At 40.9% G+C, this 27,532-nt stretch overlaps 1 protein-coding gene across 12 annotated transcripts in view; it reads right to left on the bottom strand.

Annotated features, from left to right (window-relative positions):
• trabd (TraB domain containing) overlaps positions 1–25,806 on the bottom strand; it is a 54,752-nt gene extending 28,946 nt beyond the window's left edge. For 2 of the 12 annotated variants that reach the window (XM_073066388.1, XM_073066400.1), the window contains exons 1-4: positions 19,782–19,884; positions 12,913–13,019; positions 5,159–5,212; positions 3,070–3,145 (exon numbers count right to left, since the gene is read on the bottom strand). In XM_073066388.1, coding sequence (XP_072922489.1) covers positions 3,070–3,145; positions 5,159–5,179 — 97 coding nt within the window. In that variant the 5' untranslated portion in view covers positions 5,180–5,212; positions 12,913–13,019; positions 19,782–19,884. Of the gene's footprint in view, positions 1–3,069; positions 3,146–5,158; positions 5,216–12,912; positions 13,020–19,574; positions 19,736–19,767; positions 19,900–20,078; positions 20,240–24,205; positions 24,366–25,683 lie in introns of those variants that run through there. The other 10 variants (XM_073066394.1, XM_073066398.1, XM_073066391.1 and 7 more) reach the window with 10 other exon arrangements.
• Positions 25,807–27,532: the final 1,726 nt, after the last annotated feature.

The raw sequence follows: 27,532 nt of genomic DNA, 5'->3' as shown, positions 1-27,532 counted from the left end.
TTTCCTGAGGCCCACGAGGGAGAAATATTTTATACCTATTTTTTTCCTGTGCAGTAGCAAATCTTTCTAAGCCAACGTGTTGCTTCTACACCACGAACCCTTGTGTACAACAACCTTCAGTGTGGCATCTTATGAAACACCTTTAGAAAATTTTTATCCACAACAGATTATTTCTTCTCAAAAACACTGGTAAATCAGTCAAACAATTTTCCTTTCATGAAGCCATGTTGACTTTGCTGATTAGCTCAATATTTTCCAGATGTCCTAATGGATCTTTGAAGCCTTCTAACTTTTTGCCGTTTGACAGATGTTGAGGTAACTAGCCTTCTGTTTTGTGTGTTGGCTTGAATAAAATATGATAAGGCATCATATCTTCTCTGCCATTCCAATTACGATTGGATTTTAGAACATAAAGCCCCTCCCTAATGAAGGCATTGAAAATAACCTTGTGAGATTAGACTCTTATTTGTAGAACTGACATATTATGGGTGGTTTTCTCCCACAATCTAAAGGTTAGTAGGGTGATTGGTCATTGTAAATTGCCCCATGATTATGTTAGGGTTAAATCGGGAGTTGTTCGATAGCACGACTCAAAGGGCCAGAAGACCTATTCCTCACTGTATTGCTAAATAAATAAATAAAGATAAATCAATTACACAATAAACTCCACATGCTTAAACCCAAAGTAAGTTTCATGTACAGGATTCCCCCGCTATTCGAAGGCACAGTGTTCCTACAAAACTGTTTGTAAACTGAAATGTCCTAAATCGAAAAAGCAATTACCATTAATTTATATGGGAAAAATTCATTCTCAGACCCAAACAAAAACCTATCAAATCAAACCAAATAACACACAAAACCTAAAATAACACTAACATATAATAAAAGCAGGAATAATATGATAAATATACACCCTATATAAAGTAGAAATATTGTATGTACAGTGTAGTTTCACTTATCAAACTCGGGGAGACAGCGAAACAAAATCGACTTGGAGAAAAAAAATCCGCACGTACACACATACACACGCGCAGACAACTGCCTGCAGTAGGCTTCATGGTCATTGTAGTCTTTCTTGGGGTAAACACATGTATAAAGTGGGCGTCTTTTTTTTGTAAAAGCGAAAATTCTCTTTGGTTAGCGAAAACAGGTACCAATGTAGGTCTTTCGTAACAGCGAAGTGTCGTAGAACGAACGTTCAAAAAACGGGGGACACCTGTATTTACAACTTGATGTATGAGTAATCAGTATAGTTCAAAGGTCCATTTATTAATAAAGCATGTATCTATATACACCTGTTTTGTGACTATCTGAAGACAAATTTCAAAAGAAAGAAAGTGAAAGTTGTTCGGAGAGATACATCAAACCCACCCACCCACGCACAAAAACAATGGCAACCCGATCGTCATCCCCCAAACCCCCCCCTGCACAAAATGGAACAGGAATATCTACCCACCCCCCCAAAAAAAATCAACCCCTTTCCCACACAAAAAAAAACACAACAGAACATCAACCCTCAAACCGATCAAAAGTTGGCGCTGAAACTCGCTTGCCTTCCGTATGCGCGTTGATCTACCCCAATGCTTTATTTGGTGACTAATGGACACTTTAACCGGCAAAATGGAATTGAACATCAGTTCATTTCGTCTCTAAGTTTTTTTGTATTGAGGCTGTCTGAGCTCGTGCTCGCTTACCAGAACCTTCTTGGAAACAGCAAAGCGCTGAGTCACTCAAATGATCTCAAAACTGTAAATCACAGGGTCCAACAGTCCCAGAAACACATTCAATGTGAAAAGCAGACATAAAAGTGTAAAAAAAGACATTTTCGAAAGCTATCTGGAAAATGTCGACCGAGTGAGCGTTCTACACTGGCGCCATCTTGATTAGAAGAAATAAGTGTCATATATTTATGGCACTTTTGACATCCCAGTGTTAATTTGCATTGTAGACATAACACTTCCATTTTAAAAAGGTACAAGTTACTAATGGTGAAACTACTCAGTTAATTTTATTCTCAATAAGCTTCCTGAAACAAACATTTACCTGGGCTTTCTGAATAATTCTTCAGCTAAATGTTAAAACCCCAACGTGAATGGTCATTTTGATAAAATAAAATTGTCCAATTCAATGTAGTTTTTTCCTATTACAAACTGACTTCCAAATTTCTTTCCTGCTGGGAACCCAAGGAAAATGTGAGAAAGTTGTATTCTAGTTCTTCCATTTAAACTACTTCTCTGTATGTTTAAAAGAATGGAACCCAAAGGAATCAGAATAACAGTGATGGAATGAAATAAATCAACAGGACAAGTGACAAGTTGTAGGGAAGCACAATCACTTTATGATCATAGATCCTCCTAAAGCGATGGTACTGTCCATAAGAGGGGACCATAATACCCTCTGCCAAGAGGACCACAACCTTATCGTAGAGTTTGGAGCCCTGTATTACCCTAATATCTCAATGACCCAGAGAGCTATTGATGCACGATCAATTACTCTAAAAGACTGGAAGTAGAGTAAATACTGAAAGGCTTTTATTAACAACAAAATGGATCCACGTCCATGCTGCATGACTCTCCTGGACAGTGGGAGGAGCAGTGACACAATTGCCTTTATTCAGGGGTCTGTGGGAGGAGCCACAGGAGCAGTCAGCAGAGGGACGTGTCCAGGCATGTCCAGACAAATATACATAGTTTACCACAGCTATGTTGGCTGGAGTTAGGGCCTTGTGCTTTAGCTCTTGATAGGGTCACCCATGGCAAACAGGTCAAAGGGTAGAGGCCAGACTGAGCATGGTCCACTGGTCCTCCAGGTCCAGGTAGTTCAGACTAAGAGTGGTCCTTTAGATCAAGAGGTTCAGCTCAGGACTATCAATCTTAACTGGTCAAAAACAAATTGTTACGGAAACAGCAAGGATCCTCATGGTATGGACAGACTGAGATGGAGGACCTTCATTGTTGTCCTAAATACCAGCAGAGCAATGTGCAAATTGCACAATAACACCCAGATCATATCACAAGCAATTACATTCATTTTCAGTCATATTTTGCTGGAAGTTAATAAAAGGCTTACACAAGTTTTGAGGAATATCCGACATATTGTGCGGATCATCATCGAATACTGCTGGTGGTGTTGGGCTTGCTTCTGCCTATGGATGAAAGCAGTACCAAAAGTGATTCTTAAATTGTCTTAAACTTATGAAAGCAGTACACAGTCTTCCATTAGGTTAAGCTCAACAGACATTCTGATAATGTAATAAGCAAATCAAGCAACATATACTTTAGCAACACACAAAAACTGCTGAATGAACAACAGATCAGGCAGCATCTATGGAAAAGAGTAAACTGCTGATGTTTCGGGACTGAGACGGAAGAGGGAAGATGCCAGGATAAAAAAGGTGGGTGAGGGGAAAGAGGCTGGCTGGAAGATGATAGGTGAAGCCAGGTGGGTGGGAAAGGTTAAAGGCTGGAGAAGGAATCCGATAGGAGAGAATGGACAATTGGAGAAAAGGAAGGAGGAGGGTGACCCAGGGGAAATAATAGGCAGGAGAGAAGAGATAGAAAGTCAGATTGAGGAATGGAGGGGCAGCGGGGGGAGAAGAGGAGATAGGTTTATCAGAAAGAGAAATCAATATTCATGCCATTAAGTTTGGAGGATACCCAGACAGAAAACAAGGTATTGCTCCTCCACCCTGAAGGTGGCCTCATCTTGCCACAATAACATAAATCTTAATATTTAAAATACTTTTGTTGTTTTTCTTTTATACCGCTGGAGTTTGGAGACAGATTTCCTCAAGTACACATTAAAGTTGACTCTTTCCAGGTCACAATGACCTCATCAGTTACTTTACATGAACAGTAATATTACTGAGCTTCTTGGTGAGGGATAAAATTAGATTTATTCCTGTTTAAGGGGTGTTGTGGATTGGAGAACCAAATACTAAAGTTATCAACCTGATTCACAGCACCCTCAAATTTTCCAGTTTATTTTTGGCTTGGGAAATCAATAATGCCTGGGGAACTGTGATTATCACACTGTCTGATCCAAATACGCCTTTCAAATGACATTCTGTGAAGGGCGACATAATAAGACACAATTTATGGTGGTGTTTTAAACAGTGCTTTTATCCAGTTACAGCATCTTTGCTCCATCTTGGGATACATTTAATTAAAATTCTCCTTTTCATATACGATTGCCTAGCAATTGGAAATCATCTTCACTTCATCTGGCTGCTCAGCACAGTGAATACAGGCACACAAGCAGAGGGCACTTGCATTCTTTTCTGGGTGCAGGCACACTGCAAGAAACTAGCTGGAAATAAGTCATTAATGAACGTTAAGTGAAAAGCCCTCTCAATAAGTATGCCTTACACTGCAATGGCTCACTGTATTTTACTGTTTGTTTTATGTTCTAATCTGTATTTAAGTGCAATGGCATACCACAATTCTGACTCCTTGTATTTTGTGATACTTTCAAAATTGCATACCTTTAAGTAAGTAGTCTTAACAGAAAGCACAATCAAAATCTACAGAAAATGCAGTACTGTGCAAAAGTCTCAGGCACATATATATAGCTAGTGCGCCCAAGACTTCTGCACACTACTGTATTTGTCAACGTGGAGTGGGGAGGGAGTTTGCAAATCTGATGGGAGCAAAGGATGCTGGGAATGGCGAGGGTGCAGCACCGTGGGAGGGGTGTGGGACAGGGGGAAGAGGAGGAGTGCTGGGATTGAGCGAGTGGGGTGCACAGGTGCAAACACGCCCTGCACTGAGACACCAGGCAAGGTAATTTGATTCCAAACAATTGGTTTATTGATAATTAGTTTGTCTCTTTGGTGCTTCCCGCTCCCTCCTCTCTTCCCCAACCATGATTCCCCTCTCCCTGCCCCATTCCCAAGCTCAGTCCACAGTAGAGATCCGTATCAGAATCAGGTTTATCATCAGTCAGATACATCATGATTTATTTTAGCCACAGCAGTACAGTGCAATACATAAAATTACGATAGTACCATGCAAAAGTCTTAGACACCCTAGTGAAGAAGGCGTAGGCAGATTAAACTGAAAATCAACTCTCCCTTCCTCCCCCACCCTCCCCCAATTTAAGATTTATATGAATAGATGAAAAGGAAATACAGTTCTTTTGAAACAAATAAATCACTTACCTCTTGCTGGTCTTCCTCCATTCCTAGATCACTCCTCAGTCAGTCAAAAGGAATCTGCTGGGTCAGGGCAATAAAATTAATTGAAACATCAGCTGAATGCTCTAGAAGGGTGAAATTACAACTTCTCAATTTGATAACTGTGAAATTGCAGGAATTTAAATGAAATGATAAGAGTTTTTAAAATATTAAAGTGCATTGTTAACTAATTCAATAGATTCTGAAAATAAGCTTTTCTGTTCTCAAACTTATACTCGTGCATTTGATGCAAATTGAATAAGGTGAGAATGCATCTGGAGGGGGGGGGGTGTGTGTGTGTGTGTGTGTGTGTGTGTGTGTGTACACGTACACAAACACACACTTCCAAGAAAAAGTCAGTGAACCCTTGTATTTAATACCTTGCATCAACAGCTCTCTTCAGGTCATGCCAGTCTGGACTCTGACTTGGCCATTCTAAAGCATAAATGTTCTTCTTTTTAAACCATTCCGTTGTTGATTTACTCAGTTATTGTATCATTGCCTAGTTGCATCATCCAAATTTTATTAAGTGTCAGGTGACTGTAAAGCGTCCTGTAAAATGTCTTGATACAATTTTGAATTCATTGTTTCCTCAACAATTACAAGCTGTCCAGGCCCTGAGGCAACAAAGCAGCCTCAAACTGTGATGCTCCTTCCATCATACTCCACAGTTGGGATGAAGTTTTGGTGTTGATGTGCAGTGCCCTTTTTCCTCCAAACATAGTGGTGTGTATTTCTGCCAAAAGGTTCAACTTTTGTCTCATCTGTCCACAGAACATTGTTTCAGAAATGTTGTGGAATCTCCAGGTGGTCTCTTGCAAACTTGAGACATGCAGTAATTTTTTTTTGGGGAGCAGTGGTTTCCTCTATGGTGTCATTCCATGAAAACCATTCTTGTTTGGTGCTTTTCTTATAGTCGACACATGAACAGAGATTAACAAGTTCTAGAGATTTCTACAGGTCTTTTGCTGTTACCCTTGGGTTCTTTTTCACTTCCTTCAGTATTGCACGTTGTGCTGTTGGTGTGATCTTTGCAGGACACCCACTCCTAGGGAGAGTAGCAACTGTACTGAGTTTCATCCACTTGTAGACAATTTCTCTTACTGTGGACTGATGAACACTTGGGTCTTTAGAAATGCTTTTGTAGCCTTTTCCAGCTTGACACATCTCTACAATTCTTCTAATGTCCTCTGAAAGTTGTTCTGATCAATGTATAGTGCACATAAGCAGATCTTTCTTGAGAAGAGCAAGCAGCACCAGTAACCTGACTTTGTGTTTCTTTTTTTAAAAATAGGGCAGGGCACCTCTACACCCTACACCTCCAATTTCATCTCATTGATTGGAACATCTGACTCCAAATACATTTTGTAGATGGCATTACCCCAGAGGTTTACATACTTTTTTGAACCTAGACTGTGTTTGTTTAAATGGTGTACTCAGTATTAATGAGAAGTTAAATTGTTTGTGTTATTAGTTTGGGCAGATTGTGTTTGTCTATTATCGTAACTTAGATGAAGATCAGACCACATTTTATGAGTAATTAACGAAAAAAACAGGTAATTGCAAAGGAGCCACAAGCTCTTACTTGCAACTGTAAATATTGTGTCTAAGACTCTTGCATAGTTGTGTACAATAATAACAGGATGGTTTCTCAGAAATTCTAAAACTTTTATATAAAAGTTGTGGAAACATCATTCATTACTATTTGATCCACAAAAAGTGCATTGTTCTTGTTCCACACTTCTCCAATCTCTGTATTCACTGATCATCTTTCTATAGATTTTAAACAGCTCCCATCAGAGCCTCATGCCTAATGCTTGGCACATTAGGCATGGCAGATGAACAGTCCTGATATTATTGTACAGTATGGTGCAAAAGTCTTAGACATCCTTCTGTATTTGTCAATGTGCAGAGTGAGTTTGTAAATTAGACGAGAACAAATGATGGTGGAGAGCCATGGGGCAGGTGGCAGAGGAGTGCCAAGGGCAGGGGTTTGTGCAGGCACAGACACACCCAGCCCTGAGACACCAGGCAAGGCCACTTGACTCCAAACAATTGGTTTATTGATCATTACAGAATGTCTCCCTGTTACTTCCTGCTTCCCTCCCCTCTTCCTTCCCCTTCTCCCAACCATGATTCCCCCCTCTCTGCTCCCTTCCCACTCTCAGTCCACGAGAGACCCGTATCAGAATCAGATTTATCATTACTTACATGTGTCATGATTTTTTTTGCAGCAGTACAGTTCAATACATAAAATTACTACAGTACTGTGCAAAAGTCTTAGGCATTCTAGTTATATACATGTACTTAAAACTTTTGCACAGTACTATATGATTATTCTTAATAATCCTTCATTGGACTGGGTTACTATGCTATTTGACAGTTAACTCCAATCTGATAATAACCACAAAATTACCACTAAGGACTATCTTAATCCCTGATTATTTGCCCAGTTTAAATCCAACAGCTGTCATCATGGGATCTGAACTCAGGTCAGTGGTTAGTGCATCACTATTAACTTAAACCACTGCACTATATGTTACACTCATTGATACAAATAATTCAAAGTAAGAATTCTGTACATAAGAGCATAAATATTAGATTTAAAATGATTCAGAAGCACGAATTTATTTCAAAGAAATGGGATTACCATTAAGTAGCTTATCATCAGGCCTCCATAACCAAGAATTTAAAATACTTCAGGCAATACAAATTTTAGGAATAACCAGAGCTTTGGAAAGATAAATTCTGATGAATTATTGACAATTAACAAGAATTATTTCAGCAACAACGATCAACACCATGAACTGGTTGAAGGTTAAAGAAAAGCATTAAGCCCTGATGGGAAGAGTTGAAAATCTAAAGAAAGAAATTATCTGATGCATGACGTTCTGTGAATAGAGATCAGAAAAGCATGGAACAAGAACAATACGCCTTTCATGGATCAGTTAAGCGATGAATGATTTTTTCCCCACAAATTTAGAGTTTGTATTTTAGAATGTCAGATAAGCTGTCCTGCTATTACTGTACAGAACTGTGCAAAGGTCTGAGGCCAGGGTGCATCAGCCTTTCGCACAGTACTCTATTTGTCAATGTGGAGCAGAGAACGAGTTTGTAAATCTGGTAGGAGCAAAGGATGTTGAGAATGGCGAGGGTGGAGTGCCACAGGAGGGGTGTGGGACGGTTGTCAGAGAGGGAGTGCTGGGGGCAGGGAATGGAGTGGGTGCAGAAACACCCACTGAGACACCAGGCAAGGTCATTTGATTCCAAACAATTGGCTTATTGATCATTACAGAATGTCCCTCTGGTGCTTCCCGCTCCCTCCCCTCTTTCTTCCCCTTTTCCCAACCATGATTCCCCTCTCCCTGCCCTCTCCCCACTCTCAGTCCACAAAACAGACCCATATCAGAATCAGGTTTATCATCACTCACGTCAAGAAATTTGTTTTTTTTTGCGGCAGTACAGTGCAATGTATAAAATTACTACAACACCGTGCAAAAGTCTTAGGCACCCTAGCGCGCTCTCTCTCTATATATCTCTCTATATATCACCCCTACCTAAGACTTCTGCACAGAATTGTACTTTGAAAAAAAAAATTTGGTCAGATATTATTTGAAAAGAAAGTATCTACATAAGATGGAGGAGCAAAAGGCACTAATTATTAATAGTAGTAAAACAGATTATTTAAAATGTTAAAGGAAACTATTCATTTTGAATGAATAAAAATAAAACGGGGTTAATACCAGAACCAGAGGGTTATACCAAATCAGAAAGTTTCAGTTGCCCTGAGAATGGAAGGTTGGTGAGCGACCTAAAGAGATCTTAAAGATTGATACAGGAGGAGTGTTCCATCCACTGAGGATGAAAAAAAATATATAAAAGGTCATCAGTGCAAGACAATGTTATTACGGCATATTTGGAAGAAATTTGTTCGCAGAGTATTCTTCCACATTTGCAATATCTTTGTGAATGTTTAGAGCACTGGGAATTGTTTTATGGAGGTGTGTTAGGAAGGAATAGAGAGAGGCTTTTAGAATTTAGAATTTATTTATATCTTACATCCATAAAGTGGGAGAGTAAATTTTTTTTGCAATGTATAGACATGCGAATTTTAAAGTCTAACGGTTTGTAGAAAGAAGCTGTCCTGTAGCCTGTTGGTTTTGGCTTTAGTGCTGTGGTAGCGTTTGCCAGACGGAAGCAGCTGAAAGTTTATGGTTGGAGTGACTGGTGTCCTCAATAATCTTCCAGGCCTTCTTTCTGCACCTCCTGCTACAACTGTCCTCAGTGGAGGGAAGTTCACATCCACAGATGCACTGGGCTGTCCGTACCACTCTCTGCAGTGCCCAGCGATCAAGGTTGGTGCAGTTCCCATACCAAGCGGTGATACAGCCACTCAGTATGCTCTCACTGGTATACGGTCTTGAGGATTTGGGGGCCCATGCCAAACTTCTTCAGTCACCTGAGGTGAAAGAGACGCTGTTGTGCTTTCTTTTGCCACCAAGCCAATGTGTACAATCCAGGTGAGATCATTGGTGATGTGTATACCGAGGAACTTAAAACTACTAACCCTCTCAACTGCAGACCCATTGATGTTGATTGGGCTGAGCCTGTCTCCAATCCTCCTGTAATCCACAATCAGCTCTTTTATTTTTTTAGACATTGAAGGAAAGGTTGTTATCCTGGCACCACTGTGTCAGGGTGTCAAGCTCTCCTCTGTAGGCTGTCTCATAAACTAGATGAAGAAGATTGTGTGAGGTTGAAATGCAGAATAAACATAATCAGAATTAAACACAAATCTGTTTCAATATTGGTAAGGATAACGAGTGAATATAGAAACGTTGTCCAGAGGTCGATATAAATATAGAAAATACTGTGGAATGGTGCAGTCCCTGATGAGTTGAGATATAGAATGGATATCCTGTTCGTAGCTTGTCAAGAATGAAAACTTTGCTTTAAATTGCATAGCATGCTGAGGGTTTGAGAGAACAATGTTTAAGATAGATGGGAGGGAAGGGAGTCCAAATAATATCAATCAGTATTGCTGCTGTCCAAAAGTAACTTGAGGATTGGACCTGTTTTTAGAGGACTCTACGTCTCATGTGCTTCTGGTTTCTCTTTTTAAAAAATGTTATCTTACGTGATTTTGATTGGGCCGCTTCAACGCAGACTGGTTCTGTGGCCTGCAGTCAATGAATAGTGTTAAATTGAGCTGAACTGAACATTCCTAGACGGTTTAAAGGGCTCTGGGTTTGATGTTTAATATGCCATTTAGGCAATCTGTTTTCATTTGCATGTTCTGTGTTTGAAGGGGTTCTGTGGTGTTGCTTTGTTTTGTGGCTGCCTGCGGGAAGACGAATCTCAGGGTTGCATACTGCACATACTTTCATATTAAATGTACTCTGAATCTTTGAAATGCCTGTTAATCATGGCCAGCCTGTCTGGAGATGTGAATGAAGAAAGATGAATGAGGCCAGAAGAGAAAGTGGAACAAACAACACAAACAGACAGGTCTGATGCAAGTTCAGACATCTGTGGAAATGATTCAAAGGTAGTGACAGCATATAGGAAGGAGATTGAAAATCTGATTATTGACTTCAGGAAGAGAAAACCAGAGGTCCATGAGTCAGTTCTCATCAGGATATCAGAGGTGAAGAGGGTCAGCATCTTTATATTCCTTGGTGTTAACATTTCAGAGGATCTGACGCAAGTGCCATTATGGAGAAAGCAAGGCAGCAGCTCTACCTTCTTAGTTTGCGAAGATTCTGCATGTCATCTAAAATGATGAGAAACTTCTATACAGCTGTGGTGGAGAGTATATTGACTAGTTGCAACACAGCCTGGTATGGAAACACAAATGCCCTTAAACAGAAAATCCTACAAAAAGAAGTGGATACAGCCTAGTCCATCATGGGTAAAGCCCTCCCCGCCATTGAGCACATCTTCACAGAGCGCTGTCGCAGGGAAGAAGCACCCATCATGAAAGGCCATCCAGGCTATACTCTCTTCTCACTGCTGACATCAGGAAGATGGTACAGGAGCCTCAGAACACACACCACCATATTCAGGAAAAGTGATTATCCTTCAACCATCAGACTCTTGAACCAGAGGAGTAACTTCACTCACCTCAACACTGAACTGTTCCAACAACCCATGGACTCACTTTCAAGGACTCTTTATCTCATGTTCTCAATATTTATTGCTTATTTAATTATTTCTTTATTGTTTCCTCATTTCTTAATGTACTTGCACAGTTTGTCACCTTTTGCACTCTGGTTAGTGTCCATCCTGCTGGGTGTGTTTTTTCATTGATTCTATTGTGTTTCTTGTATTGTGAATGCCCATTAGAAAATGAATCTCAGGGTTGGACATGGTGACATACATGTACTTGGAAATTAACTTTGAACCTCAATTCTCTCTATTTATACACCTTCCAGAGAAATCAAATCACATTGAATTCTCTGAAAGGTATATAAATAGAGAATTAAAGTTCAAAGTTAATTTATTAGCAAAGTCACTCTCCTCTCCAAGAAAACGCCAAGAGCATTTGTGCCAACTTTCACCATTTCACCCTTTCTCAGCCAGTCCTTTTAATCTCTCCATTTGTGCTGCTACTTTTGTATATAAGTACACAAAATAGCTTGTACACATAGATTGAATGTATGTCCATAAAGTAATGCTAGGCACAGGAGTATTTGGACACAAGGTGACTGACTGGAAATGATAAAGTAATGGTCCATAGTCCAGCTCTCTTCAGCCTCCTCAGAAAGCAGAGGAATTGGTAAGCTTTCCTGATTGTACAGAAGGTGTTTTGGGACCATGAGAGGCTATGCAAGATGTGCACTCCCAGGAATTTGAAACTGCTTGTAGTTTCCAATACTGTGCCACTGCTGTACAGAGGGGTGTGAGTGGTACGAGTTCTCCTGAAGTCAATAACTATTGACTTGTTGACAATGAGGAAGAAATTATTTGCCTGGCACTTCCACTCCCTCTCTGTAGGCTGTCCAATTCATTAATAGTGATGAGGCTCACCACCACTGTTGTGTTATTGGTGAACCTGGCAATCTGATTACTCGGGTGTTAAATAAGCTAATGGAATTTCCACTGCACTTCATTGAAGTAATGCCAGTTAACATGTGGCAGATCCAAGAAATTCCATTACTGTTATGATGCTTATCGGAAACTTTACTGAAAAGTAAATCACAGGCAAACTCCTGGTTGAGAACTGTGGCTGAGGGCATTAGAACAGGTTTGTGGTTTGGTTGTTTTAAAGATTTATCAAAGCAATGAATTACTAGGTGCTGTGGTGGACTCCAAATACAGATTAAAAGTTCTGACAATGAAAACCTAAAATTTAGCAAATTTATTATTCATGATTTCTTAATAACAAACTACACCACAGAGGAACAAATCAACTTTCCACAATCAAGTGCTATTAACTGAAATAAGTTTGTTTTTAAATATTTATCTGTTCACTGTGAACGCCTGACGGGAACTCAGGTGCTCTGATGCAGAGAAGGACATGAGTCCCTGCAGGATTCAATGACGTGGAGCTTTTAACACGTTTTGTTAAACCCCAGCTGATGGCAAAAGATGCTGTTATTTACTTCAGTAATGCAAATTCAGCTCAAATACTTTTATGGATGAATTTATATTACATGGTCTCTGAATGAATATAGTTTTGTACATTTTAAGCCATTAATTTCACGCACAATGATATTGCACAGAAGGTGAATACTTACTGCACCTATCACACACAGGATTCTCCACGTGCTGAGTAGACGCCACAGAAATTAACGAGTACTGATACTGGCAGACGTGCTGAAGCCTCATCACCATCGATGTTACTCTACAAAATAATAAAATTCAATACAAGTTATGGAGCAATCTCAACTGGGATTTTATTATCAACCAGAGCTTTATAACATAATGCTTGAGATACTCCTGATTTAACATGCACATTAAATCAACGCCAAGGTAGTGTAGTAGTTAGGGTGACGATCCTTTGCTCACCCTTTTTTTTTGTGGCTATTTTTGGGCAGCTTTGAATTAGGACGGCCTGCAGATAATGAACACTGTCCTGAACTGTTATGAACTTTCTGATTTTGTGTTTTATATTCTGTTTTTCCCCCCTCTCATTCTTTCATTGCTGTTTGCACAATTTGTTTTGTTTTTTGTATGCAGATGAGGTTTGGTGTTTTTCTTTGAAAAGGTTCCATGGTTTTCTTTGTTTCATGGCTGTCTGTGGAGAAGACAAATCTCAGGCTTGTATACTATATACGGTACATACTTTGATAATAAATCTACCTTGAGTCCTCTGAATATTATGGCTTGGGGTGTCAGATTTCGGAGTTCAATTCTGGCTTCCTCTATAAGGAGTCTCTGTACACCCTCCCTGTGAAAGGGATTTCCCGCGTGCTCCTAGCCGTACCGGGTAGGTTAATAAGTCATTATAAATCATCCAGTGATTAGGTAAGGGTAAATCAAGTTTGCCAGGGGTTGCTGGGGTGGTGCAGCTCAAAGGGCTGGAAGGGCTGACTCCGTGCTATATTGCTAAATAAATGCTAAACCACATCTTCTAAAGAATAACACGGCGTCTTTCTTATTTTCTATCCAACAAAATGTGGGTAACAAACACCTCCATGAGATAAAGGGAAGTTATTTTGGAACAAAATGATGGACTACTACTTTTAATGCCCTAAAGTATCTGTCGTCCATTTAATATTTAAGTAGTATTTGAATGAGTGTTTATGTATATATATATGTGTATATATATGATTAAGCATTCTTGTTCATTTACACAATTTATTACAGTTTACACGTATAAAGACATGAATTACATCATCACGCTACCATATGATACATGCTCGCCTCAGAGTACTAGTGTGCGCTGCTTAACGTCCATTCGGACAACGTCCGATCACATATACATCTGTAGTCCCAATCAGAGAACATGACATAGCAGACATAACCAATCTCGTGTATCGCATATATCGAGTGTAGTAGCGCTATCTGTTTAATTTTCTTTCAAAAATATTACTGTAAAGTGCATTATGGCTTCCAAACGCAGCAAAACCACTCCTAGTGATAGCAGCAGCAAGAGGCAAAGAATATGATATGGTGTTTGTACAACGTCCAAATCACCTAACGTCCGATTTCACAGAACGTATCGTGGACGTTAAGCAACACATACCTGTAAACATGAGTTTAGACCCACATTCCTGGATTCCTGTGTCTTCCTTTGAATTAGTCTAATGTCTCAAAGTTAATTTATTTACTTATTGAGATACAACGTGGAATGGGCCCTTCTAGCCCTTTGAGCCGAGCCGCCCAGCAATCCCCCCCCCCCCCCCCCCCCCACAATTTAATTCTGCCCTAATCACTGGACAATTTACAATGATCAATCACCTACCAGCCAGCAGGTCTTTGACTGTAGGAGGAAACCCGAGCACCTGGTGGAACCCCAAGCAGTCACAGGGAGCACACGCAAATTCTTTACAGGCAGTGGCGGGATCGAACTTGGTACTGTAAATTGTTGTGCTAACCACTATACTACTGTGTCACAAAACATAACAGTATCTAAATACTACAGGTAAACCTAGCCAGTTATATTCCATTACTGCAAGCTGACGCATACCAACATATTCCACGACATAATGCTGGTGATATTACATCTCATTCTGAGGTATTTAGTTTGATTTTAATGATCTAAGGCATAGTGTGTCTAGGACAATGGAAAAACTTTTTGAATAATATCAGAGCAAGCCCAAAACGTAACATTCTTCCAAGATTACAGATTCTTGTAGTATCTGAATAATACCAATCTAAAGTATTAAAAGGATTCTTATTCACAAAACTGTCAGAAACTTACAATTTTGAAAGTCTACTTTGAACAGAACTGGGAAAGGTACTATTTGAAACACTAACTATTCATCACTCAGTTGTGACCATCCACTAATCTCATTCAATTTGCATAAAAGAGCTACAGCACTTTTTAAGAGCAGCAAAATATATATCCCATTTCAGGCACTCAATGATCTAAGTGAGCATACAGTTAAACCTCAAAAACCCAAAGGAAGCATACTATCAAATGCAAATATAATGGGTGCTGAGACCAGGATTTTCATCAACTGATTGAAAATTAGAGAAGATCTATGTTCTGTGGTTAATAAGTAAATTTCTTTATTTGAACTCAGCAAGCTCATGACCATTACGGGAAGGGGGGGGGGGGGGGGGGGAAGGGAAGAACAATCAAGAAAACCACCAAAATATTTTCTCAAATCATTTTGGTATTGGCATCCTAGCTTCTTTCAAATTCCATGTTCACATACACTGAGAAAGGAAAGTTAAAGTGATAGGCAACTGGAAGTTCGGGTTCATTCTTGTGGATTGAACAGTGTTCTGTAAAATGTTCACCAATTCAGAGTTTGGTTTATCCATTGTGTGACAACTTTGCAGATAATGCTCTAGTCAAAGTTCAGTGTAAATTTATTATGTCACTATAAACAGCCCTAAGATTCATTTACTTGTTTACTTCTATTGTGCACTGTTTTGTAACAAACAAAATAAACAAACAAACAACAATGAGAGACTCAATGAAAGACTACACCTACTTGGACGTTCAACCAGTGCATAAAAGACAACAAAGCACGCAAATACAAAAAGAAAGACATATTAACAATAAAGACCAAGAACATAAAGAGTTCTTGAAAGTGAGTCTAGTCTATAGGTTGTGGAAACATTTCAACAATGGAGCCAGTGAAGTTATCCCCTCCAGTTCAAGAGCCTGATGGTTGAGGGGTAATAACTCTTCCTGAACCTCTTGGTGAGAGTCCTGAGGCTCCTGTACCTTCTCTCCAATGGCAGCTGCGAGGATGTCCTGTGTGGTGGGGTCCCTGATGATGGACGCTGCTTTCTTGTGACACCGTTGTGTAGATGTGCTTAATGGGGGAAGGAGACTTTACCCGTAGTGGACTGGGCTGAATCCACTGTTCAAGGGTATTGATATTTCCACACCAGGCCTTGACACTCACCACTACACACACCTTGTCAAAATTTTAGATGTCATATCAAATCTATTATAGAGTCTATAATGGTGACTCCTGAGTTTAAAGTTGCCTGTCATTTTATTTCTCCTTCACGTTTTAACTCCGATAATCTGCCTTTGGTTTCTTTCACAGTTGCAACGAATGCAAGCTTGAGGACCAGCTCTCAACGTCAAATTTACCATGACACAGCTCTCAAAACTCAACATTTAAATAACCAACCTTCCTTATGAAAAATCATCTGCATGGAGCACTGATATTGGTTTATTCCCATCACACGTAGAGTGAACGAGAGAGTGTTTTGCATGCCACCCATACCGATCATTCCGTATACAAGTACGCAGAGATAGCACAAAGGAAAATCAATAGAATGCCAAATACAGCAACAGAGAAACTGCAGTGTAGGTGACAATAGGTGCAAGGACCATGACGAGCTAAAATGTGAGGTCAAGAGTTAACTGCATTCTGCAATGGAATTTCCTCTTCACCATCTCAGAGCACATGTAGAAGAGTTCAGCACAGGAACAGGCCCTTCAGCCCACAAAGCTGTGCTGAACGAACTGAAAAGTAAATCAGAAACACCCAAAAACTAATCCCTCCTACCTACATAATGTCCAAATTCCTCCAACTTCCTTACATCCAAACATTCTTAAATGCAGTTCTCAACGTCTTTACGTCATGGACCAATACCATTATGCAAGGGGTCCATGGACCCCAGGTTATGAACCCCTGCTTTAATGTATTTGTCTCAACCAACATACCAAGCAGAGCATTCCAAGCATTCAGCTCTCTAAATAAAAAAAACTTACCCCTCACATGCCCTTTGAACCTATCCCTTCTTACCTTCAATGTATGTCCTCTAATATTAAACATTTCAACCCTGGGGAAAAAGATACTCCCTGTCTACCCTATCTATGCCTCTCATAATCTTGTAAACCTCTATTCTATCTCCCCTCAGCCTCTGGCACTCCGGAGAAAACAACCCAAGTTTGTGCAGCCTCTCATTATGGCACATGCCCTCTAAACCAGGTGGCATCCTGGTAAATCCTTTCTGCGCCCTCTCCAAAGCCTCAACATCCTTTATAGTGGGGCGACCAGAATTCTACGCAATACTGCAGGTGTGGCCTAAACAGAATTTTATAAAGTTACAACATAACCTTGTCTCAAGTTTTGAAATGATCTGCCTGATGCCCACTAACCAAGCCTTGACTGTACTTCAGTATATGTGACAATCAGAAACAAATACCAATCTTTAACACACTAGGATTTGCATTTAAGAGACTTATAATGCAGCTGGGTGGGTGGGGTGGAGATACCAAAGGAGGTGTAGGGTGCTCCTTACACCTGCACTAGCCTGCAGGCCACCCTTGGGCAAGGCGCAGGACCTGTTTAGCTGCCCCGATCAGGGTCACGTGAAGCAATGGGAGCAGTTAGTGGATGGTCGTATGAGCAGCTGGTGCATATCACAAGTCCTGGCTATGCAACCACTGACGCCAGGCAGATAATCTCTTAAGAGTATTGATAATGACCAGTGTCACCTATCTTGTAAAGCCTCTGCCCTGGAGAAGGCAATGGCTAACCATAACTGTAGAAAAAAATTGCCACAGACAATTGTGGTCACCTTGATCGCCTACATGATATGGCATGGCACACAATAATGATGATGGTAACAACAACAGGATAGAAGCTGTACTTGAGCTTGGTGGTGATTGGCCATGGTTTACATCCCACTTTGTGTCTGTTCTCTATATTATTGCCTCAATTTGCCCAATTTCTCTCCCCCTACAGATCTCACTAGGCCTGCTGAGAATTGTTACAGATGCAATCTCATTTTAGTACAATTATTTAAGATTTAGAGCATCTGCAGTTTTACACATCTTACAGCTGCAGCATTGTCCCCTCTCCCTCCTCGGTCCTCACTCACATCCCACGTACGTCACCTCAAAGCAGCAACTCTCTCAGCCAACACCAAGTTTATTATCTAAGTAACAACCCTGAGATTCATTGTCATGCAGGCATACACATAAATCCAAGAACCATAATAGAATCAATGAAAGGCCACATCCAACAGGACTGACAAAAAAACAATGTGCAAGAGAGAACAAACTATGCAAATACCAAATTAAAACAAGAAATGATAATAAATATTAAGAACATGAGATGAAGAGTCCTTGAAAGGGAGTCCGTAGTTTGTGGGAACAGTTCAGTCAAGAGGCAAATGAAGTTGAACCAAGTTATCCCCACTGGTTCAGAAGCCTGATGGTTGAGGGTAACAGGCATGTTGACATTTTCTATTTACATGTCTTATATTTGGACCATTCCTCCTCTTCTCTGCAACTAAAATACATTTCTAGCGCTGATGAAAGATCACTAATGTGAACAGTTAAATGTCCCTTCACAAACATCGCCTACCCCACTGAATTTTTCCAGTATTGTTTTTTTTTTAATTACATGGTTTACTTAAAATAACATGAACACTCTCTGACTGAGAGTTCACTCTTTGATTCACTCATAGCACGAAGGACATTATAACATGCATTAAAAAATCTTTCCACAGAAACTGATATCCTGTGCAATTAAGTTCCTTTTATAACTATAATGGCATATGGTCCCAAACTACCTTCTAAACCAGATACAGCAACTGCATTTCTCTCTCAAAATAGTGCTCGACCCAAAGTTCTTCCAGTATTCTGTTTTTAGATACCAGCATCTACAGTTTTGGTGATTTGATTGCTCCAGTTTCTGTCTATGAATGTTTCAAGTTCTCAAATTCAAACTCATTGAGTGAATTATCATCCAGGCATTTGATGTGCAAATTATTTGATTAATTGAACTGTACCACTACACAAACTGAAAGTGAACACTTTCAAATTAAACACTTATTGTACAAAGCAGCTGTTCATAAAAGATAAACTTAACATTGTGCAAACCAATCATGGGAGAGGGTGGGATAAAGACAACCAAAATATATACAATGAATTTCTAAAATTAATCATTTAAAATTTTCAGTTTGTAAGGTCAAAATTTACAGTAGGTCTGCAATAATAAAATTAAAGTTCAACATAGATTAAACAGAATAAGTACTATCTGAATTTCAACAAACATTTTAAGCCACTGCCGTGCTCAGGTAATTAGTGACTAAATGTAGTTGGTGCATTGTCACTTACCGACTCATTCAGTTTGCTTCGTATTGACGATGTTGGTCCTTCATCAAAAGTTTACTAAGCATTATTGTTACAATTTAAATACGTATTGCAAAACCCATCGTAACACAATTGCACCATTTAAAATATCTTACTGACATTTTAAAACGTATAAAGTTTTATAAATACATTGCATGTCGATCAGCGAACGATTACCTTTCAACGGAAATTAATGAAATAAACTTGTCAAGTTACACAAGAAATTCGTGGAGCTTCATACTTGAATCAGAACTGCTTCCCACCATATGGTAAAAATAAAACGCTTTTCACACACTTAGTAATATTTGATTACGTCCTATATTGATTGTACCACAAAATCATGCTTCAGATTAGCTCAAAAACAAATCACCTGCGTCTACTAACATTTACAGACGACTGAAAGACTTTCAAGAGACCAGGACTCACAAAGAAAAGTACAACTGCAATATCGGCAGCAGTTATACATCAGACGTAACTCCCGAACAAGAAGCACTCTGGAATATGGAGTCCCATCAAGATGATTTCATCTCTGACCAATCGCCAATGACATATAAAAAAGAACTACAATACCCAGAAGACCCCGCGATATCTGGTCATGCGCACACCTTCTTTAAACAAAGATAGGCCTCAGGTCCTGGGGCCACGCGCTTACTCATCGCTGAGAGCGAGAGGGGAACCCACCTAGGAATATCGACGTATTAGATCTCTAACGGGAAGCGAGACGCAGAGGGCAGAGGCACGAAAGCGGGAGGAAAGTGGAACTTTGCGTTGCGGAAGACTGCGCATGCCACCAGCGGCCCGGCTCCTCTCGCTACCCGACTGCTGGTCTCAGCAGCGCGCGACCCCCTCGTTTGTGACGTCACTCCGGGGCTGCCCCGGGCAACTTGGCGGAAAGTTACTGCTGCAACCCTCAACCTTCCGCAGCCAGCAGTTACTTGCAACTAACTTCATATGAGAAACCAACACTCCAGTTGCTTGCTTGACCAAGTTACCTTGCGGAGTACTTTTCCCCCTCTCAAAATATTAACTCCCAAACATAGCTAAATATTAAATTGTGGGTATAGGGGTGGGAACTCCCCCGATGCTCTTTACTGGGTGCAGTGGGATTTTCTTTTACACCTTTTTGAGACTGGTGGCTCCCTTGGCTTAATATCCCGTTGTATGATAACGACTGCTACTGTACCTGCTGAATATTTCTAGCATTTCTGTTTATAAATGCAAATAAAATCCAGCACATGCTTTCCAATCCAGGCAACATACCAGTGAGAAAGATTTAGAGAAGAAAATTAAGAGAGTGTTTGAAATAACTTTGTATTCTAATAGTAATTAAGGAGGAACCTTTTTGTCTCACTGGTATTCAGAAGAATGAGGGGAGTGCTCATTAAAACCTATCAAATGTTGAAAGGCCTCGATATAGTGGATGTGGAGAGGATGTTTCCTATGGTGAGGGAGTCATAAGACCAGAGGATGCAGCCTCAGAATAGAGGGGCATCCATTTAAAACAGGAACAAGGAGAATTTTCTTTAGCCGGAGAGTCACGAATCTGTGGAACTGGCTGCCACAGGGCAAGTCATTGGTTATATTTAAGGCAGAGGTTGATAGGTTATTGATTAGTCAGTGATGAAGGGATACATGGAGAAGGCAGGAGAATGGGGCTGAGAGGGAAAATGAAACAGTCATGGAGAAGTGGCAAAGCAGACTTGATGGGCCAAGTGGCCTTTTTCTACTAAATCTTAAGGTCTTAAATAGAAAGATGAAGTTAAGGATAGTTTGTAATGCCTTCAAGGATGAAGGGTCAATGATGATAATAACTTATTTATTGATACAATGTGATAGCAACTTTCAAAAGGTGATCTAATCAGTATAGTTTGGGAAAGGATTTCTTTGGCTATGGGTCAGATTTCTGAATGGGACAAACTAATAGATTAAAAGCATGCACAAGTATGATTGGCTGAACAACGTCCTTCCATGATGTCTCGTTCTATGATTGTGCGCACACCGTAGGCAGTAACTCTTGTTTGACCAAAAGTTTTCACCATAACTATCGAGGGACCAAAACTATTTCTTTATGGGGAGGGGTAGTGCCAAAGGAAGGAGGGATAATGTGTACTGCGGTTTTTAATTTATTTTATTTAGAGATACAGCATGGAACTGGCCCTTCCAGCCCACTGAGCCTCGTCACCCTGATTTAACCTTAGCTTAAAAACAGGACCAATTAGTCTACTAACCGGTACATCGTTGGACTGTGGGAGGAAACCAGAGCACCCGGAGGAAATCCACGTGCACATACAAACTTTCAAACATACAAACTTTCTTACAAGAAAGTGCCAGAATTGAACTTCTGAACTCCAGAAGAACACTCCGAGCTGCAAAACAGTCACCTAACCACTATGCTACTGTAGTTTTCTGTGTTACCACAGGGAAGGTGGCGGTATGAAATGTGACAAGAATGCATACAATATTTTTGACTAAAATAACAAGTACTTCATATACATTTTATACTAACTTCTCATTAACTTCCAAATATACTCTGCTCTACTTTTCTGATTAAAGTAATAAAGTAGATTCTCTCTAATATATCCCCAGGAGGACCACAACCTTGTGGTGGTTTGGAGACTTGCGTGCCTTAATGACCTGGAGAGTTATGTTGGCTGGAGTCAGGACTTTATGCTTTGGCTCTTGCTAGGGTCACCCATGCCAAACAGGTCAAAGGGTAAAGGCCAGACTAAGACCAGTCCACTGGTCCTCCAGGTTCAGGGGTTCAAGGCCAACAACCCTGACTGGTAATGGTTACGGAAATGGCAATGAAGAATCCTTCTCCATTTGAGTGTGATGGTATTCTTAAGTCCCCACCCAGGACTTGCATGGCTGACAGTAGTGAAAACCGAGAGGAAACTACTGACACGATGAAGGAAGCCCTGAACTCCAGGAGGAACTTCACTGCTGCCCTAAACGCCAGCAGCATTATGAGCAGTAAACTAACTCTCTATTTAAAAGTGTATAATGATGCGAGTCTTTTAGAAACTTGAACTTGTTGATAATACAACTCAATTCTGTTACTGTTCTGTAATCATAGGAGCAATACACGGTGCATTGCTCAATTAAGTTGACCAGATCTTGTGATTAAAAGCGGACACTAACTTCCAGTACTTGGTCATACACAGAAAAATGTGGAAATACAGTGATACTCTACACCTCCATCATTTGCAACATTTCACTCTTTGTCAATGGAAAGAAATCTACAAAGAAATGAATGCAAAGCATATTCTTTGGCTGACTTCATACCTGGTGTCCTCTCACAGTTTATATAGCAGTGTTAAGCGATGGAGCGACTGATCACACAGGGCTATTTCCCAAAGTGACTGGGGTACCCCATTCATACAATTAGGCCACTGTAAGGACATCTGCAGTATCCTGTGAAGAAGCTACACACTTCCAAATGTTACTATTTCTCTTTGTGTCACCAATGAGATGCACCTCGAATGTCAGAGAGCAATAAGGATCACACTAAAGTCATTTTGATAAGTATAATTTGAATTTATCTCTGGAGCTCAACTTCAGGTTTTTATTACTGGTGTGACTGTTGGGACTCTCTAAAGTGGAGACAGGGCTTACATTGAAGAAATTGTTCTGTGGTGCTACTTAAAAAGAGGTTTATGGCAAATGGTAATTGATGGAATTAATATCTATCAAGGAAATATTCACAGTCCTTTGTGAAATATTGAGTATTCCTCAACCCAACCAAGATGATGTCTTATGATGTATCATTCTATGAGTCAGTGCACATCACAGGTTTGAACAAGAGTTTTCACCATAAATATGGAGGGACCATCTTCTTTACGGGGAGGGGTAGTGCTGAGGGAAGGGGGGACAATGAGCACTGACGTTTTTAATTTAGGGATACAACGCAGAACAGGCCATTCGGCTCACCGAGCTGTGCCACCCAGCAACTCACTGATTTAAGCCTATCCTAATCACAGGGCCATTAACCTACTAACCGGTACGTCTTTGGACAGTGGGAGGAAACTGGAGCATCCGGAGGAAACCCACACGCACACGGGAAGACCATACAAACTTTCTTAAGGGGGGGGGGGGTCGGAATTGAACTCCGATCTGTAATTTATATCAGCCTTATATAATCTACGTATCAGCCTTGCAACGGGAAAGTAGGCACACAGTTTTTAAAGGCAGTCAGTAAATACAACAACTTCAGACATTATTAGCGTGTTAACGTGGGCGGTACGGTAGTGTAATAATTAACGCTTTATGGCGCGAGTTTAATTCCCTCCGCTGTGTTAAGGAGTGTTTACGATCTCCCATGACAGCGTGGGTTTCCTTCTGAATTCCAAAGACGTACGAGTTAAAGTTGGTGAATTGTGGGCATGCTATGCCGGCGACGGAAACGTGGTGACACCAGGCTGCCCCAAGCACAGATCTCGGACCGTGCTGGCCCTCGACGACGTATTTTACTCTAATTTTCGATGTTTCCATGTGACTAATAAAGCTAATCTTTCTTTAAATTACTTGTTTTTGAAAAGAAACTGCCAAACATCACAGGTCAAATACTTGTAAAGCTCATTTTCACCATTTCAAGTAAGAAATTTGATATGAAATATACGGGTGATATTTGATATGGAAAGCGAAGAAGTAATTTACATTTTTGTTTAGTGCATATCGGGCGAATCAGGACAAAACACACGGAAAGACGCACGTGTTTAAGATAATTATCTATTAAGTATTATATATTATTTAATAAACAGGATTTAAGACGTGGGCAGAGGAGGGTTATTTACTTTGAAGATACTTACTTACTGCCCGTTACGCCACGTCCTCCATCTCTGTCCGTCCGTACCGTCTCACACAGATGAAGGATTCTTAATAGCTGTTTCCGGACCAGTCACAGTTGTTAGCCCTGAGCTGAACCCCTGGTTCTGCAGGACCGGTGGACCGCGCTTAGTCTGGCCGCTACCCTTTGACCTGTTTGGCACAGGCGACCCTACCAAGAGCCAAAACATAAAACCGGCAGAGCTCTCCGGGTCATCGAGACACATAAGCCTTCAAACATTATGACAAGATTGTCGACCTCTGTTTGGACTTTGAAGATACTTGCTTACAATTTGCACTGCTATTATGTTTATTGGGATCATTGCTGCCGCTTCACCGTTTGACAATTCTCGAAAGTATTAATTAAAGTGGGGTGCAGTTTTCCGTGGCCGCTGTCAATACAGGGACAAGGGTAGTCTCGGCACACCAGCCGTCCATTCATCTTATTTTAACTGCCGGCAAATGTTTCCAAAAATAGAAACATTTAGAGTCAAATTTTCAACTTAAGTGTTTTTTTAAATATATACCGGGGGTAGTAATTTTTAACACGGAAGGGGGAGATTGTGAGCAAGTTGGTCTGCACCCGGTCAAGGCCGAATAAGTCACTTTCAAAGGCAGCAGCAGATCAAGGCGCAGTTTGTTTCTTTCAGTTAATAATTTACTTTGCTTTGTAAACAAAATAAACTTCAAATAAAAAAAAACACAAAGTACACTGCAGATGCTGTGGTCAAATCAACACGTAGAAACAAGCGGGATGAACTCAGCAGGCCGGGCAGCATCCGTTGAAATGAGCAGTCAACGTTTCGGGCCGAGACCCTTCGTCAGGACTGAGTTCATCCAACCTGTTTGTACGTGTAAACTTCAAATAAAGGCAGATCAGTTCCTAAAAGTAACACACACACACACAAAATGCTGGCGTTTCAGGCCGAGACCCTTCTGCGGTCTAAGAAACAGATGAACTCCAAAATAGTAGTTTAGTTGGTAAATTGGGGTTGTTTGGTTGTGGTATTGGTAAAATCCCTGTCCATTTCTTCTAAGTTTACAAATGTCAAGTAGCTTTTGCTGGACCTGAGCAAGTAGAGCCTTTAATGGTGAAAAATCTCCCGCGCTATTTCCTAACATAAATCGCTCATGATAAGCGGTTACAGTATCAATAACGTTCTATAAAATAGAATGTCATCCTAATTACCAAAAGCATTGCTCTTCCTTACTGGGCTTCGGGTTTCTAAACGTTCCAGCCTTGCTGTGTTACTTGAACGGTAATAGACCGCACCAGCGCCTAGTTATTCAGAGTACTGCATTTAAACTGTGTGAATGGTGTAGTTCTTTGCTCAGTTTAACCGTGTCTGGTAATCCAGCACAGTATTCCTTTCCAGTGTTTTATTTTGCTCTTGCCCATTTTGTATTTTGGACCTGTTTTTATTTAGAAATTTGGATTCAGTCTATGTTTTTGTTTGCTTACCTGCTCGGCCAAGTTGGATATTGCTTTTGTTTTGGATTAGTGCTGGGAAGGCCAAATATTCATCGTAGTGCCGGTCCGAATGATCATTCCGTCCAGCGTCTGATTTCTGCACCCGAGTTCAGATCTTACTCAGCCCCTTGGGTACAGCGGTACAGTTCCCGACTACCACGCCGGGTTCAAGCCCAGACATGCCCTGTTAGGGACTGGTTGCGGTACAAGTTAAGTGGAATAGTTCCGGCGTGTTTACTGGCTTCAGTAATCCCAGGCAGCGAGATGCAGGAAGACTGACCGTTCTCTCCGGGCATTTGGGCTCCGGTCATTTCCAGAGCCACCCCCACCCCAGCGCTGGAAGAACTCGAAATGATGAGCAACTCCCCGGTGTCCGTCTGATCATCAAACGGAATGTTCCCTCTGCTACAACCTTAACATTTTGTCAAGTTTTAAATGCGAATTAAATAGAATAGAAAGGCAACACGAGTGAATCTGCAGATGTTGGAAATAAATAAAAAAAACACAAAATGCTGGCAGAACTCAGCAGGCCAGACAGCATCTATGGGAGGAGGTAGTGACGACGTTTCGGGCCGAAACCCTTCATCAGGAGTGAAGGGTTATTACCTCCTCCCATAGATGCTGTCTGGCCTGCTGAGTTCTGCCAGCATTTTGTGTTTTTTTAAATAGAATAGAGTTTAAATCAGAATGTCTAAAACAGTCCCTAATTCAGCATTAAAGGAAGCACTGAAATTGTAAAAAAGAATGCGTTGGATTCACTACATTGCGTGAGTATAGAAGACAATTTAGGGGTCCCGCGGGAAAATACGTATTTGTTAAAAGATCTGCATAACGCTTATTTGCTACCGGGCACTCAAAACGTTTCCGAAAATTCAAGTTTATTGTATAAAACAGGGGTTCCCAACCTGGGGTTCACATACCCCTCGGTTACTGGTAGGGGTCCATGGCATAAAAAAGGGCGGGGACTCCTGGTTTAGAGGGTGACGCTAATGGTAGGTAGCGCATTAACGACGGTAACACACACAGTTGTAAGAAAGGCTTTAACTTTCTAAGTTTAGCACCTGGCAGGAATATCTTTGACATGGTGCGGCGGGACACCATCACGTGCGGGACGGGGGATCTGGTTCGGATGGGCTGGAGTGGACCGGGAAGGTAAAGCAGGATCTGGGACTGTGGGGAGGACGCTCTCTATCGATAACGGGGAAGAACATGGTCATTAGGTGTGAGGTGCTCTCAGGGTTGCTGTACTTGGCGCAAGTGCGGCCCATACCCCACTCGTGCAGCTCGGAAATCACCCGAGCCGTCTTCAGGTTCATCTGGGAATCCGAGATGGAGCGGGTCACGATGCTCAAGTCCTTGGACAATGGGGGCAAAAATGTTGGAATATTGTGAGCCATTTTGGGTCCCTTATCTAAAAAAAGATGTGCTAGCATTGGCGAAGTTCCAGAAGAGATTCGCGAGAATGATTCTGGGAGTAAAAAAAGTTAATGTATGAGGAGCATTTGATGGCTCTGGAATTCGGAAGAGTAAGAGGGGATCTCATTGAAAGCTATTGAATATTGAAAGGCCTTGACAGAGCGAAGGTGGAGAGAATGTTTCCTATAGTAGGGCAGTCTAGAGCCAGAGGGAAAAGCCTCACAACAGAGGGACGTCCATTTAGAACAGATAATGAGGAATATCTTTAGCCAAAGGGTGGTGAATCTGTGGACTTCATTGCCATGGATGGCTGTGGAGGCCTAATCATTGGGTGTATTTATGTTGAGGTTGATAGGTTCTTGATTAGAGTGTCAAAGGTTATGGGAAGATGGCAGGAGAATGAGGTTGAGAGGGCCATGAGGGA

Source organism: Hemitrygon akajei, chromosome 14 (genome assembly GCF_048418815.1).
Source record: "Hemitrygon akajei chromosome 14, sHemAka1.3, whole genome shotgun sequence".
Lineage (NCBI taxonomy): Eukaryota > Metazoa > Chordata > Chondrichthyes > Myliobatiformes > Dasyatidae > Hemitrygon > Hemitrygon akajei.
This window is presented reverse-complemented; position numbering and strand designations above follow the sequence as displayed.